At 45.2% G+C, this 16,491-nt stretch overlaps 1 protein-coding gene across 1 annotated transcript; it reads right to left on the reverse strand.

The window, feature by feature from the left end:
- Positions 1-2,144: 2,144 nt before the first annotated feature.
- LOC124664940 lies at positions 2,145-5,230 on the reverse strand. Its single transcript, XM_047202354.1, has 3 exons — positions 4,911-5,230; positions 2,723-2,840; positions 2,145-2,630 (listed from the first exon to the last, which is right to left on the reverse strand). Exons 1-3 carry the CDS (start codon positions 5,228-5,230, stop codon positions 2,427-2,429), a joined length of 642 nt encoding a protein of 213 aa, XP_047058310.1. The 3' UTR covers positions 2,145-2,426.
- Positions 5,231-16,491: the final 11,261 nt, after the last annotated feature.

The raw sequence follows: 16,491 nt of genomic DNA on the forward strand, positions 1-16,491 counted from the left end.
AAGGGCCTAGGTAGTTTCCCACTTTTTGGTATCTTGATCAATATCCAACAATAGCTTAATGTGAAAGCCTTGTTTTCATCGACAGTCTTGAAGTCCTCCAAACCATGAACAACCTACATATATGGGCGACAATCCATGACACATGCCCAAATATATGCAAGATTGCAAGGTATATTGACGAGAGAGGAAAAAGGTTATACCATGTCAATAGCCGAGAGCCCACTTATTTTCCTTCTCATCACCGTCTCCCACGAACCTTCGAACTTGGTACACTCACTTGGATGAAGCCCCATTTATTTGAAAGGGATATATTATTTTGATTATTAATGAAGGGGTTTGGCGGCAACTTTCTATGCTCATGGAAGTACTTGCCCCACCAATAGCCAAGATGAAAATCCCTTTTGCTCGGCACCACATAGTAGATCTTGTGAAATCTCCATCCGAACGCGGCATAGCAACTTGTCCTCTTCGGTGGTGTAGCTCGCGGTACTTTGGCTCACCTTCTTTCCCTCAGCAAGTGTTGCGACTAGTGTCGCGTCTGTGGCCTGGGTGATGCCCTCACTCATGGAGACGCCTTCCTTCCCAAACAATGGCTCATTGTTAATGGAGTAGCCCTCTTGTTGAGCCCCATCTTAAGTGTACAAGCCATTGCCCACATGGCCATCGCCATTGATCATGTCAAGCATGATGCCTTTGTTATTGTTTAAGTAGGTGCTTTTTGGATGGAATAGAGTGGTTTCTGTGCCATAGCGGGAAGGGCCGGGTGATCAAGGGAAAGATGCGCGCGTTGTTTTGCACGACGCATCCACAACCGAAATTTGGTGAACGGATGAGTCAGTCCCCCGCTGCTAAAGTCCCTATCCACGCGGACCGTTTCAAAAGTTCGGACCGGTTGGGTCACGCCACAGGAGATACACCTTAGGAGGTCCAGATTAGCCGATCTCTGACCTGCATCACTCTGAAAACGATCTCTTCGCACAATTCCAGCTTCGCTAGAAAATTACTTGCACCATGACAATGTTTAAGGATACATGCAGGGAAAGAGGGAAAGCATCATGCGAGAAGAAAGGTAAGAAAGTGACGGTGCAGTGCACTGTCACCGGCCTGAAAAGGGCGCTCAACTTTTCACTGGCTCCCATTAACAAGGCAGCATGCGCATCAGGAATTCCAGATCCTGGAGGATAAGGAGATCTATGCCAATTGGAGCTTCACGAGCACATGAACGGCACCGCTTCGGATATTAAAAACGCACTGCCGGCTAAGCTCATACGTGGTCACAGATTTTTAATGACAACTGCTCACAAGGGGAGGATAAATTTGTTCAAGACTAAATTGCCTGCAGCTATTTTTAAAAGGAACATCACGTGCAGGCCAGACCGATGCTGGATTATGACTGGGTGAAGCTCTGAACCTTGCCTGATTCCTCGTGAACGCCAGGTTGAATCGCTTCAGTGTAGAGACCAGTAAACCACAGGGAATCTGGAGGTACACATAATGGAGGTGTCGGTGATGTGAATGTGGAATCTAAATGCTGTCACGGAGTCATGTTAAACAGGGCAAGGAGGTGAAGAAAACAATAGGTAATCATAGCAAATAGGAAATGGCATCGTTTAGCTTTCATTGCTAAAAGGTCAGGGAAACACTGGAGCAGGCACGGTGGGCTCGAACTGTAAACAGGTCTTAAACAAGAATGTCAGCATGTATTACCATTGACAGACATAATAAGATGCTCTAGGAGAGAAGGATCTTGACAAATGCGCAGAGCTGACCAAGGGGAACGAACCAACCATTGTGCAGTCAATTTTGTTTGATATCAGTCACTGTCAGCTGCCAGACAAATGCCTCGTGTATCATGCGGCATGTCTATGCAAACTGATTACGTTTGTCCACATCACATGCAATTTGTACTAGTACCAAATTGCCGTGTGTTGACAATGTCATGTCCACCATAAACCAGGGCAAACCATCTCAAGTAATAACACTGTTTAAACAGCGCCCATGACAAATGAAAACAACTGTTTATTGCCAAGAAAGATGTGAAATCCAGAATCCAAGATATCGCAATTTGTTTCCCTGTTTCGATAGAACGAGCATTTATTGGAGCATAACAGCCAAACAAAAACCAATTGTTATTTACACCGCCCTAATAAGATTACGAGCTTCAACATGAGCAACAAACCACATATTGTTAAAATCACACAGGGAGAAAGTTTCCATGAGCACTAGTCTAACTTTCAGGTAGTGACTGAATGAAACATGGCATCAGCTATCTGCTCCAAATAAATGTGGGCATCACTCTATTAATTGCCTGAGATCATGTAACAGGTTGAGATTCAAATGAAAAAAGAGAGCAGGAAACATGAACCTAACTTCTATCTGACATATACATAGTACCTCCAGTGATTGCAAAATACCCTTCAGAGCAATTAAGTGCTTAGATTTATGGTGTCCTTGAGAAGTTTGCAAACGCTAGCTTTTACTTCGGCGGTAACCTGAAGTGGCTGAGAACATGCATCCAGTACAAACAGAGCAAGAATTCTCATAGTATCCGACAGGATCACTTTATCATACCGAGGCACTTCCTGGTTAGCAAACTGGCATGAACTTCTTAGCTTGCAAGAGCTGCATGTCTGAAAGAGGACAACATGTAAAATAGTTAAACTCGAGAAAGTGTTGACAAGAGTTGTTCTAAAAATGTTATTCACTTGAGAGTTAAATATACTTTATCTTCTGGGATGTTGAAGAAAGCTCGTGATCTTTTTGATGCAAAAACTGTTCTTCGCTCTACAGACGGGCAGCCAAACAACGCAACCGTCTTCAAGTCACTGCCAGACAACCATCTGCAGTGACAGGCAAAATTTTAACAACACATGAGTCAAGTGATGGCAATAGTGCAGCCATGCTATTACCATTTCATTCACCTTCAGTTAACAAAGAACACATTGCTAAAAAAAGAGTTGGTCCTAGGAGGAACCAGTGAGCAAATTTATTTATCTGAAGTGAGGCTCGAACCTTGGCTGGCCAGCCCACCACCTCTTGGTGCGCCAGTGAGACCCAGGGCCTTTCTCAACAAATTGCTTTCACACACAAAATAAAGAACTGTGCAGACTTATTGATTACGAAAATTCAAACTTGGCTAGGGTCATGGCGCCTTTTCACATTTTGCACAGATATAACTACAAGGTAGCAAACATGGGGAATAAGATCAACATCTTTTAATTTCCCCCAGAAGGCCAAACCATCATTAAACTTGGCATAGCACAGTTAATGAATACAATGAGTTCCTACTAAGGAAAAAGAATTGCCTCAGCAAATAGTTCAAACACTAGTTTGTTTTAAAATGCTGCTCCCATACAAACATATGTAAGGTTAGAACATAAATGGATTAATTGCTCTCAGTTTGAGAAAATAGAAAACATGCCTGTTCTCCTCCAGCACGCTGAAGCAAGGATTATACACTCGCATAGGTGGAATTTCAAAACACATGAGTATGAATTTGCTTAATCTAGTCACTTCAACGAATCTCTCAAGACACCTACCAGTTTAGTTCACACAAAACACAAAGAACTATGCAGACTTACTGACTATGAACAGTCGAAACTTAAAGAGTGTCATGGTGCCTTTTTCATGATATACTCAAACATACAACTGAAAGTATAAATATGCAAAATGAGACCAATGCTGTTTCAGAACTGTATTATGCACCGAAAGCCAAACCCTTACTAACTACATCCTTGGCATGGCAGCATCCATAGCACAGTTAATGAATACATCAAGTTCCTACTTGAACGAATCTCTCAAGACACCTACCAGTTTAGTTCACACAAAAACACAAAGAACTATGCAGACTTACTGATTATGAACAGTCCAAACATAGCCAGTGTCATGGTGCCTTTTTCATGATATTCTCAGAGATACAAACTAAAAGTATAAACGTGCAAAATGAGACCAATGTTGTTTCAAAACTGTATTATGCACCGAAAGTCAAACCATCACTAGCTAATTCCTTGCCATACCAGCATCCATAGCACAGAAAATTGAACCCAAACAGTTCCGACTCCCAAAAAATAACCGATCCTCTGAAAATAGTAAATCCACTAGTTGGTCTTAAACTGATATCCCTATAAGAATGTGCCTAAGACTGCATCATACAAATGGAATAATATACTCAATTTGACAAATTAGGAACATGACTTTTCTCCTCCAGCACGCGAACCGCAACGGTTATAGATCTAAAGGGTTACAGATCTAGAAATATAGGTGGTATTTCGAACTAACATGAGTATGAATTTAGTTCCTGCACTATGTCTGATTAATCTAGTCACTTGAAAGGATCTGTTCTCAAGTGATGTCTACCGGTTTACAATCTACAGCTATCCACTTAAATCTTACAAGAGCAAAAGAAAGCAAATCAATTGTTAGAATCAGGTCTTGATGCCTTGCCATGACAACACTACAGCAAAGTTAAGGTTAGAAACAATGGAAGTGACACTGCAATCGACAAGATAAAAGTCATAGGTAGAACCCCCAGAGCATTCCATTACCAATTCAAGTAAGACTATGCAGTGCACACTGATACTTCACCAGGATATTTCCCCCGAAAACATACTCAGCCGAGCCAATGGAATCAGTGAATTTATACCATTTCAGGATAAACTTACTACAGCGCCCTGTTTCAAATTTTTTTACCCAGGTACCAAAATGAACTGCTAGTGACTACTGACACCCTTGAAACAGAGCCAATGAAGTCTCAGAGTCTGAAATTTTCAGGTACCAAAATGAACTGCTAGTGACTACTGACACCCTTAATACCATCGATGATCATGATCTCATTTCCATCTTATATACTGTAATTGACAAGCGCGGTGCAGACCAGTAAAGGTTAAAGCAATACGAGAAGCGGAACTCACTTGGCGACGACCTGGTGATCGTTGCCGAACCGCTCAGCGGCGGTCTTGACAACGTCGGGGGACACTACGCGCGGCGCCACCGATAGGTAGGGTCCCGGCAGGTATCGCCCCTCGTGAAGCCGCCGGAGTAGCGCCGCCGCATCCTCCCCCCACGGCTGCCTTGGTCTCGGCCTCTGCTTCCGCCGCTGCGGATCGTCGCTGGACTCCGGAGGCCGCGGCGGGCTTGGCTTAGGAAATTCTCGGCGCGTGAAGAGGGAGGAGAGTTTCGGCGCGGCGGCGGCGGCGGCAGCGGAGAGACGGCGAGAGGCGGGGAACGCCATGGGTTTAGGGCATTTGTGCCTGAGATGGGGAAGACATCTGCGTGCGTCAATCTTCACCGTCTGATCAAAAGTTTGACGTCCTAGATTAAACATACTTGAAAATTCATTATGTCCAAGGTTTTCTTGCAGAATTCAAATGTAGATTACCGCTTTCGAAATCTAAAATTTTAAATATATTTCTGGAAACGTACAATTCCCCATAAATGGAGCGAATACAGCATGTTGCCTCCTAGCATTCCTCATACAAATCAAACTAAACATGAGATTGGAGTAGGAATGCGCATAGTGTGTCACAATCAGAGATAGAGTGAACCAAGGGCTCAGGTGTATTTGGTTACACATATTATCTTAATGCATGAAATCATTACATCAACATAGAACAAAACAAGATTTCTAACATCTAACCACATATTATCTTAATGCATGAAATCATTAACTCAACTGGCGTATTGGATCCACAAGTGCACTTTTTTCTTAGAGCAGTTCAAACACAGCTGCTACATATACGCACACACACTCACTCCTATGAACAGATACATATCCTACACTTATGAGAACATTGGAAAGACTACGGCAGGTTGGGTTTCAAGATTGACGAAGTCACCACACATATCTCGCTAGACGAATTCTGCCTTTATGAGACAAACACAATGTTAAACTTGGGGTTTGAACTCTGATGAGGTAGAAGTACACCATCCCTCCTAGCCATCCAACCTTATAGCTAGATTTAAAGATATAAAATGTTCACATGTGCAAGTACAACATTAACAAGAATGGTGCATGGCCACTAGAGTGGCCATTTGAAGAGCGAACACGATGCGTTGGTTGTGATATACTAGGTAGATGGAGAACATTAGCTTATATTTATCGTAAAAATCTTAAATAGTGGATACAAAGGACTATGATCTATCCCTTCTCCTGGTTATCAAAATTGGAAACGGATGAATGGTAGTGAATATTCATTTCTAACCAAACCAGGTGTGTTTTACTTGACCGGGCACACTTTTTTCAGTCATGATGTTTACGCAGTAATATTCTTTTTTATCTAAACTAACATAAGATATACTAATAAGTTATCTAAGACTTATTTTTATTTCTCAGTCCACGATCTTAATGGTTGATTCTTTATCCAACAGAACTGTAAAAACTACGAGAACCAACACACCAAAGATCAAACTCTAGATTTAATGTTATATGTTCTTACTAAAGCATATGATTATTTTAATTGGGAACTACGTTCTCGTTAACAACTATTTTGTGCTAAATATTTATATGCATGTTTTCTAAATTACCTTTCTAATGTGCAACTAGATAAGGGCCAAGCCTGATAGGCCCATGGTGCATGGTACTAGGGTCCAAGGAAATATTTCTTGTAATTAAAATGGGCTTGTACACCACCTAGGTCCATGTATGTGCAACCCCTATTAGACAAGACCTAGGTAGTGAAAGATGGTGCACGTGCAATTACACATAGTTTATTTTATAACTGTACGCATTGAAATGATGATCAATAGAGAAACAATAATATGTCGGTTGTTCCATAAAATAGTAGATCTCATGTAACAAAAAATGGTTATGTGAACCTCATGATGAGGATCAGAGTGCTTCTCTCCTCTTCTATTTACTATTGCTTTCTTACTCATGACCATGGCCCACAATTCCATTGTATGCAAATGCAATCCTAAACCAAGCACGTAGGGTTACACTTGAGCATGTACACACCAGAACCAATATGATTTAATTGGAACAAGAATAATTCAGGACTGGTAGCCTGAATAAAAAAAAGCATACATATTTGGCCCAAAAAAATAAGTTATATTCCTAAATTGGATCTGAGAACACCATTGATAATATAGAGAATTCAATATTATTGATGATCTTGGGCATAAATGTTTTGGAGAGAGATGGTGTAGATGGATTCCCAAATTGCTGAAACTCTTGTATCTCTTCAATTCTTCTAAATGGTGTCCTAGAGAATGTTAGAGTTGTATAGTCCCTATTCTTCTATTCCCTAGTGTATGAGGGGCTTACCTGCACATTGTCACACATGTACATGTACTGGCCTATGGCCCTGTGAATACTAGTTGCTCATTCACAACATGGTATCAGAGCTCTAGGTTTAGCTCTTTGCACGCTGCAACTCCGTGCTCGATCCGTGCTGCCGCCGATGATCTTTCCGGCCCGCGCTGCTCCACCTTCTTCTTCCTCTCCCGTTCTAGTTGGGATCGATTTTCGTCGGATTTGAGCTCCAAATCGAGCTCGTCCTCCAACATCTCCGGCGGGCCACGCTCAGGCCGCTACCTACTTCGCCTGGCCTCGCCTCGGTCAACCCCGATCCAGCCGCTGCAGGCCTCGATCCAGCCGCTGCTTCCCCGATCCGGCCACTGCAGGCCCCGATCCGGCAGCTGCTGCCCCGATCCGGCCGCTGCTGTCCCGGCCCCGATCATGGCATCCTCCGCGTCTGGCTATGCCAGTATTCCTCGGTGTCCAGTGATCTTTGATGGCGCCAACTATGGGGAGCTTGTTGCCTTTATGCGCATTCACATGCGTGGTCTGTGGGGTGTTCTTACTGGCGAGGTCTCTTGTCCGCCACACCCCACTACTCCTGTGCCTCCTACCACACCATCCGTGCCACATGCCCCTGCTGAGGATGCTACTCAGGCTGATTGGACGCAGCCAAGTCTGCCGAGACTGCTGCTGATGAGGCATATGAGGAGCAGGTAATTGCCTATTCAGAGGCTCTTGGCTCCTATCGCGATAGTCTGGCTACTTTTACTCAGTGGTGTGATGAGGATGCTAGAGCTGCCGCTGTTCTTTCGCAGAGTGTTCAGCCACAGTTTGCTTCTGAGTTTATGGGCCTTGCTACTGTTGCTGAGATGTGGTCTCACCTTCGTCAGCGCTATCAGCCTTCTGGGGATTCTCTGTACTTGTCTCTGTTTCGCCAGGAGCATGATCTTCAGCAGGGTGACTCTACTGTTGATGAGTTCTACACCCAGAGTGCGGCCATCTGGCGCCAGCTTGACTCCCTTCGCAGTGTTGTCTGCGGTACTTGCCAGTGTTGCCGGACAGTACGTTCAGATATGGACTTTCGGAGGATCCATGAGTTCCTGTCTCGACTTCGTCCAGAGTTTGAGCCCCGTCGTGCTCAGTTGTTTGCTCAGGGTCGTGTTCCTATCTTAGAGGTATTGACTGAGCTTCGTGCTGAGGAGACTCGTCTGCGTGGTGCTGGACTGCTTGGGACACCTTCTGTTCTTGCTGCTTGAGTTCCCACTGCACCTGCACCGCCGCTTCTACCCACACCAGCGCCTGCTACTTCTGGAGGTGCCCCCCTTTTCGCGGTAGGGGTCACCCTTGTCCTCCTCGGTTCTGCACACACTGTCGAAGGCCTGGTCACCTTGAGTCTGACTGCTATCAGAAGCAGCGGGGTGTCCCTCCTCGTGCTCCACCTTCCGCGCCTGTCACCACCGGTTTCACTAAGTAGGATATAACAAGACTTCAGCGTCTCCTTGCCTCTTCCGGCTCTGCTTCGACGAGCACTGCTGCCTCCGCGGCTGTTTCCTCTACACAGTCAGGTACATCTTCGTGGGTTCTGGATTCTGGAGCTTCTTTCCACATGTCTCCTGATTCTTCCTCTCTTTCTTCTCTTCGTCCTCTTCCTCTTCCTGTTCGTGTTCTTACTGCCGATGGTACTTCTCTTCCTGTTGCTGGTCGTGGCACTATTTCTACTCCTTACTTTTCCGTTCCTGATGTTTCTCATGTTCCCCGTCTTACCATGAACTTGTTTTCCGCTGCTCAACTTACTGATTCGGGTTGTCGGGTCATTCTTGATGTCGATTCTTGTTCTGTCCAGGACACTCACACTCGGGCACTGGTTGGGGCTGGCCCTCGGTGCCGTGACTCCCAGGGACTTTGGGAGCTTGACTGGCTTCATGTTCCTTCTTCCACCACTTCACCGACTGCACCAAGTGTGCTTGCTGCTTCCACTACCGCCTCCTTTCAGCAGTGGCATCATCGTTTTGGTCATCTTTGTGGTTCTCGCTTGTCGTCTTTACTTCGTCGAGGTCTTCTGGGGTCTGTCTCAGGAGATGTCTCGCTTCAGGGTTGTCATGGTTGTAGGCTTGGTAAACAAAATCAGTTACCTTATCCTACTAGTGAGTCCGTATCTCAGTGTCCCTTTGATTTGGTCCACTCTGATGTATGGGGTCCCGCTCCCTTTGCTTCCAAGGGGGGCCAACGCTACTATGTTATTTTTATCGATGATTTCTCTCGCCACACTTGGATCTATTTTATGACTTCTCGCAGCGAGGTTCTCTCGATATATAAGCGTTTTGCTGCCATGGTCCATACTCAGTTTTCCACGCCTATACGTGTTTTTCGTGCTGATTCTGCTGGTGAGTATATCTCCCAGCTGTTGCGTGGTTTTCTTGCTGAGCAGGGCACTCTTGCCCAGTTCTCCTGCCCTGGCGCCCATGCCCAAAATAGCGTGGCTGAGCGCAAGCATCACCACCTGCTTGAGACGGCTCGTGCGATGATGATCGCTGCCTCTCTTCCTCCTCACTTCTGGGCTGAGGCTGTATCTATTTCCACCTATCTCATCAACCTTCAGCCCTCCACAGCCTTGCAGGGTGGTATTCCTCTTGAGCGTCTCCATCGGTCACACTCCTGATTACTCGACCCTTCGTCTTTTTGGTTGCGTTTGCTATGTTCTTCTTGCTCCACGCGAACGCACCAAACTGACTGCTCAATCTGTTGAGTGTGTCTTCCTTGGCTACAGCCCTAAGCACAAGGGATATAAGTGTTGGGATCCTATTGCTCGTCGGATGCGCATATCTCGGGATGTCACTTTTGATGAGTCCCGTCCTTTCTACCCGCGTCCCTCCTCCTCTTCCTTCTCGGTGGATGATATCTCTTTTCTCATGTTCCCTGACTCACCTCCTCCTGTGCCTCCGGTCCCTGCTCCACCGCGTCTCTCACCACCTTCTCCTCCTCCACCCGCCAGACCCCCCTCTCCTACCTCACCCCCGTCCCCACCCTCCACACCTTCCACTCAAGAATAATTCAGGACTGGTAGCCTGAATAAAAAAAAGCATACATATTTGGCCCAAAAAAATAAGTTATATTCCTAAATTGGATCTGAGAACACCATTGATAATATAGAGAATTCAATATTATTGATGATCTTGGGCATAAATGTTTTGGAGAGAGATGGTGTAGATGGATTCCCAAATTGCTGAAACTCTTGTATCTCTTCAATTCTTCTAAATGGTGTCCTAGAGAAAACTTTCAAATATAGGAGAGGGGTGATGAAAGTAGTCTCACCTTATTCAGCTTGGAACATTCCCCTCCACCTACATAGGATTTCCCTTAGGATTAACCAAACCAAATATGGAGCATTTTTAGCCTTTGGTTACAAGAATTGAAAGAAGACTCAAAATTCTCTCTGACTTCTTGACATATGGAGAAAATCTTCAAATGGTAAAGCTTGTTTTATCTTCTCTAACAACTTTCTTTATCAACACCCTAAAGGTGAAAGTGATTATTGAGCAATTTGACAAGTACATAAGGCATTTTCTTCAAAGAGAAAGGGACTTAACTAAGCATAGCATATGCTAACAACATGTATGTTGGTGTGCATACTAAAATACAAAATTTGCATTGGAATCTCGATCCCCAAGTTCAAAATGAATGTCTCCTCATGAAAAGACGTCATAATTTTTTAATGAGAACAATCTTCCATGAGTAAAACTTGTATATGAAGTCTACTATCAAAATTATCTTTCTCGTACTAAATAAATTGAATGTTCCTTTTCAATGGAGAGATTGCCTTAAGGTGCTACCTAAAATGAAGGAATTATCAGCCTACTCTATTATAGGCATCCTCAATTCTCTTGTGGCGGGATCAATTGTATCAACAAGACCTGAAGTCAAGATTTCCTTATTTGGTATCTTTTGCACTCTCCCTGAAGATATCTCTTAAGATGGCATAAATACAACACTCCTATACCTCTTTCATCTCCCTATATAGATGATGCATTTATGGAGTACAAAAAATTGATCAAATCGTTGTGAAGTAGGCATCCTAAAATGAAAGTGATAGTTTGAACTCCTTTGGGAAAATCCTCCTCCTTCGGATTTTTCTGTCAAAATCTTGTTGCCAGAAGAAACATGATGTATTTTATTTGTTGCTTCTTATGTGTAGACTGAATACCAAAGAGATGATGCAAATGCGAAAACTTTTCCTCCCACAAAATACCTGCATTATGTAGACTGAATACCAAAGAGATGATGCAAATGAGAAAACTTTTCCTCCCTCAATTTTTTTTTACAGAAGCTTGTTGGGTGCACAGCCAAGAGCTACATTATGTTCCGCCGAGTTGTCAATTAGTCATCAGGCCCGGCCTGTGAGCCAATGCTAAGCAAGCAAATCAAGCGGGAGTGCGGGACTAAACAAATCCAGCTTGCCTGTTGTAGAGAACTGTTGGCAGCAAGGAACATCCTGCTCTCATGCATTGTCGTGAGAACGGATTTTGTTCCAGGAGTGTACGTACACACAGCCACACAGGCACACGAAGAAAGGTTAGCAGACAAGCTACTCCCTCCAGCTCATCTTATCCATGCATCGCTGCAACTGTAGCTCAACTGCAAAGGCTTGGCTTGAAAGGCAGAGCCACGGTTTCCCTGATGGAGCAGACCAGACAAGAGAAGAAAACACCAGTTGCTCAAGGAAGATGCCCTTATTGGGTACTTAGTTAGTTAACTGGATTACTCTAATGCTACGAGCTGTATGGAAATTAGCATGCCCTTGATCATAGGGTTCCATGAGAAGGAAGATCACAAGGGGCGCTAGCTAGTTGGTCAGCACTCCACTGAACCTGGAGCATACATGAGAGTTGCTTGTGAGAGGAGGTTGGTTTCAGAGTTTTCCAAACAGCAACTCTCTGAAGTCTGAGTCTGAACAACGCAAAAATAAGCGGCAGCCGGCATACGTGAATCCATGTGAGTACAAATGAACGCCATTCCCTTTGCCGAACACGACAAATAAACAGATAGTTAAAAAAAGCTTCGATTTAACCACTGTCACACCGGCATGGCAGGCATATATATGATAGCTGCAAGCCTGCAACCGTGCGTGCAAAACCCTGTCCCCGAAGACTTTGTTGGATGATCAATTGCAGAAAACCAACAAATTCAGGTCAACTGGTTGCATAGTTGTAAACATGTATTCTTTACATCGCCGGCCTGGTAGTCCAGATTGTAGATTGCAGGGGTACTCGTAGAGTAGGATTCTGATCTGAAAGCAACTGCAACGTCAAGACAACAGGCAGCTGGTGTTGCACGCGCAGCTGCAGCTTGCGGCATCTCTCGCGCGTCATTCGAATCTCAGTAATTCCCAGCTGCGCGCAGCATGAATGGTTCACCCGCCGGCGGCTTCACGTTTACCTTTTCCGTGCTACGTCTACCTAGGGTTTTGCTCGCTTCCCTTCTTCTTCTTCCACGGGGCGCGCTGCCGCCGCCGGCGCGGTAGAAAGTCCTTTGATCCCGTGTCCCCATGGACATCGTACGGTTCACTACCCTGATTTTTTTGGGACCGGGGTGTGTCCGTGCGTGACAGTGATGCCTACATGTTTGTTGTATTAGCAGTTTAGCACTCTGGCACAGCAACTTGACAGGCTTTCCTTTCCAAACTAATCCCAAAATCGCTGCTCGTCAACTGGCTAGTCTATTAACCTCTCTCGACCCGGCGCCTATAAGTACGCGGCAACGTTTGCTGGCATTCTCATTGCAAAACATATCCAGCAACTTGATCTATATACCTCGACCAATCGACTATCTAGCTAATTAAAGATCCGCAGAGCTAGTTCTTGGTTGCCATGGCTTCCCCGCGCACGGTTGCGATCTTCTTCGTCTTCCTCGTCTTGGTGGCGGCGTCGTCGCCTTCCTCTGTCGTGCGAGCCAGCAGGATGATGCCGGCCGATGGTAGCCAACAAGAAGCGATCGCAGCACCTGAAGTCACCAGCGCAGACGCCGGCACATCCTCGTCCTTGCAAGAAGCGCTCGTCCAGAGGCCCCCTCTGCCTCTGCCGCTTCCGATGTCGCCGCCGAGGAAGACCAACGCCTCCGTCTTTACGCGGCGCAGCAGTAGGATGCTCGGGTCGGTGCCCAGCCCCGGCGTCGGCCACTAGCAGCTCGTTTCTTTCGTGCACATATAGAATTTGTAGTTTCATTCAGCTCGATCGTGAGAGGTTGGTTTCCACATCTAACTATACGTTTTCTGGAGTTTGTAACGTGAGGGTTGTTGTTGTGTTCTGTATAAGACTGCTTAACTGGTTGTTAAGACGACGCGATTGGAATTCTTATTAGTTCGTGGCGTCACCAGCTGGGAATTCCTTCGAGTTCGAGCAAGGGGGTACCTGACTGGACATCTGCGTTAAAATTTTCCGCGTTGCGACAAAGAATCGATCACTTGCTGTACTAGAATTCGTTGCTAAACAAAATAGGCTAATGAGCTGGCTTGCATCCTCGATTCCCGTTGCGTGCATTCCTCCCGGTGCATGCGTTTGTAGTGATTGACCTGCAATGGCAACGTGACGGCAGCATGCATCAGGTGCCAAACCACATGTAGGATTATTTACGACAACTCGACCTGTATGTATTAATTCCTCGATGTAGATATAGAGCGCACCAACCTAATGTGATTGACTTTTTGTGAGCCGATGGTTGTTTAAACTTTTGAATCGGGGAGGGTGTATGTATGCTAAAACTTTATCGCAGGTGTGAGTGAAGCCATCATATTCTCCCTTTTAGAAAGGTCTAACGAGAATGGCATAACAATTCTTTTATAGAGGAGAGCTTCTGATGTTGGAAATGGTTCTAACACACGCTTTTCGTAGAGCACTTGGCTCACACGAGTATCCATGCATTTAACTATAATATTTCTAGGAGAAAACATGTGAAGATAGAAGAATTTTGGCTTCTGCACCATTAAATGTCGCCTTTAGACGTTCGTTGATCCGAGACAAATAGACTTCTTGGTTACACTTAGTACAAAGGTTGATGAGAGATATATTGGATCGGGAGAGAGATGGATCGGTACCGATATGGAGTAGCCATGTGTGTAATACATATATATGTGTAACACGTCCAACCATCGGATAAGCCAGATATTTTTCGATACAAGTTGTATGCCACCGTGTTTTTACAGTTAAATCGTAAATCTATGTATCTTGATAAGACAAACCATGTAATTAACTTTCGCAAAAGTATATTTGAAAAATAGAAGTATCATGGAAAATAAGATCCTTTTACGACTCCTTTCCATTGGACGTAATTGTACTAAGGACAACCTAACATAATGTAGTTGGAGTAAAAACAATCACTGGTAGAAAAACAGCCTTCTGGGAAGCCCCATTAGTCGCGAAGCTATAGGAACCGCGATTAATGTGGTCTTTAGTCGCGGTTCGTGTGGCGAACCGCGACCAAAGGCCTGGGCCCAGGGCGCACTGTGGCCAGCTGGTGCACGTGGGGGGCTTTAGTCGCGGTTGGCCAGGCCAACCGCGACTAAAGGTGCCCGAAGGCCTTTAGTCGCGGTCCAGGCCAACCGGGACTAAAGCCCCTCCCCTATATATACCCATCCAGCAGCCAACACTTAGCCATTTGGAGCCATTCTCTTCACAAACTTCACAACTGAGTGTTAGGTTTGCTTTTGGTTCCTCTTATGCACATAAGGTGTTTGACGAAATGCCCCAAGAGCATGAAACAAACATGATATGAAGTGTTGGAGCCACACTTGAGCTTTCTCATTTATTTTTTCCTCCTCGATCGCGGTTAGCAACTTGAACCTTTGATGTGTCATTGATAAAATATGCATGTGTGTAGTTCATTGTTTAATTTATATTGTTTGTAGCTAGTTAGTTTAACAAATGCATGATGGTTAATTATATATTTTATATTATAATAATGCAGATGAATCGGCAATGGATGTACGGTAACCGACTCTCCGGCGAGTTCAGTACGGGTTTGAAAGATTTCCTCGTAGTGGCTAATGCGAACAAGCGAGGGGGTTTTGTTATCTCGTCCATGTGTTAACCGTAAGAATCGGAAGGGTTACTCTTCCTCAAGAGATGTTCACATGCACCGCTTCGGCACGGTTTCATGCCAAGCTATAATTGTTGGACCAAGCATGGAGAAAGAGGGGTTATAATGGAAGAAGATGAAGAAGAGGATGATTTCATCGATGAAAGCTATCTTGCTCATTTCGGTGATACTTTCATGGAGGATGCTGAAGGTGAAGGGGAAGGTGAAGGGGAAGGTGAAGAAGAGGCACGTGATGATCCCGTTGATGATCTTGGTCGGACCATTGCTGATGCACGGAGACGCTCGCGAAACTGAAAAGGAGAGGGAGAATTTGGATCGCATGTTAGAGGATCACAGGAAGGCGCTCGTACCCGGATGCGATGATGGTCTGAAAAAGCTGGGCTGCACACTCGGATTTGCTGAAATGGAAGGCACAGGCAGGTGTAGCCGACTCGGCATTTGAAAACTTGCTGAAAATGTTGAAGAATATGTTTCCAAAGAATAACGAGTTGCCCGCCGATGACGTACGAAGCAAAGAAGGTTGTCTGCCCTCTAGGTTTAGAGGTTCGAAGATACATGCATGCATCAACGACCGCATCCTCTACCGCGGTGAATACGAGAATTTGAATGAATGCCTGGTATGTACCGCATTGCGTTATAAGATCGAGGCGATGACCCCGGTGACGATGTTGAGGGCCGAAACCCAGGAAGAGGGTTCCCGCCAAGGTGATGTGGTATGCTCCTATAATACCACGGTTGAAACGTCTCGTTCGAGAACAAAGAGCATGCCAAGTTGTTGCGATGGCACAAAGAGGACCGTAAGTCGGACGGGGAGTTGAGACACCCCGCAGATGGAACGCAATGGAGAAAGATCGACAGAGAGTTCAAAGATTTTGCAGCTGACGCAAGGAACATAAGATTTGGTCTAAGTACGGATGGCATGAATCCTTTTGGCGAGCAGAGCTCCAGCCATAGCACCTGGCCCGTGACTCTATGCATCTACAACCTTCCTCCTTGGTTGTGCATGAAGCGGATGTTCATTATGATGCCAGTGCTCATCCAAGGTCCGAAGCAACCCGGCAACGACATCGATGTGTACCTAAGGCCATTAGTTGATGAACTTTTACAACTGTGGGGCAGACCTGGTGTCCGTGTGTGGGATGAGCACAAAGAAGAGGAATTTGACC

This window comes from Lolium rigidum, chromosome 6, assembly GCF_022539505.1.
Source record: "Lolium rigidum isolate FL_2022 chromosome 6, APGP_CSIRO_Lrig_0.1, whole genome shotgun sequence".
Taxonomy (NCBI): domain Eukaryota; kingdom Viridiplantae; phylum Streptophyta; class Magnoliopsida; order Poales; family Poaceae; genus Lolium; species Lolium rigidum.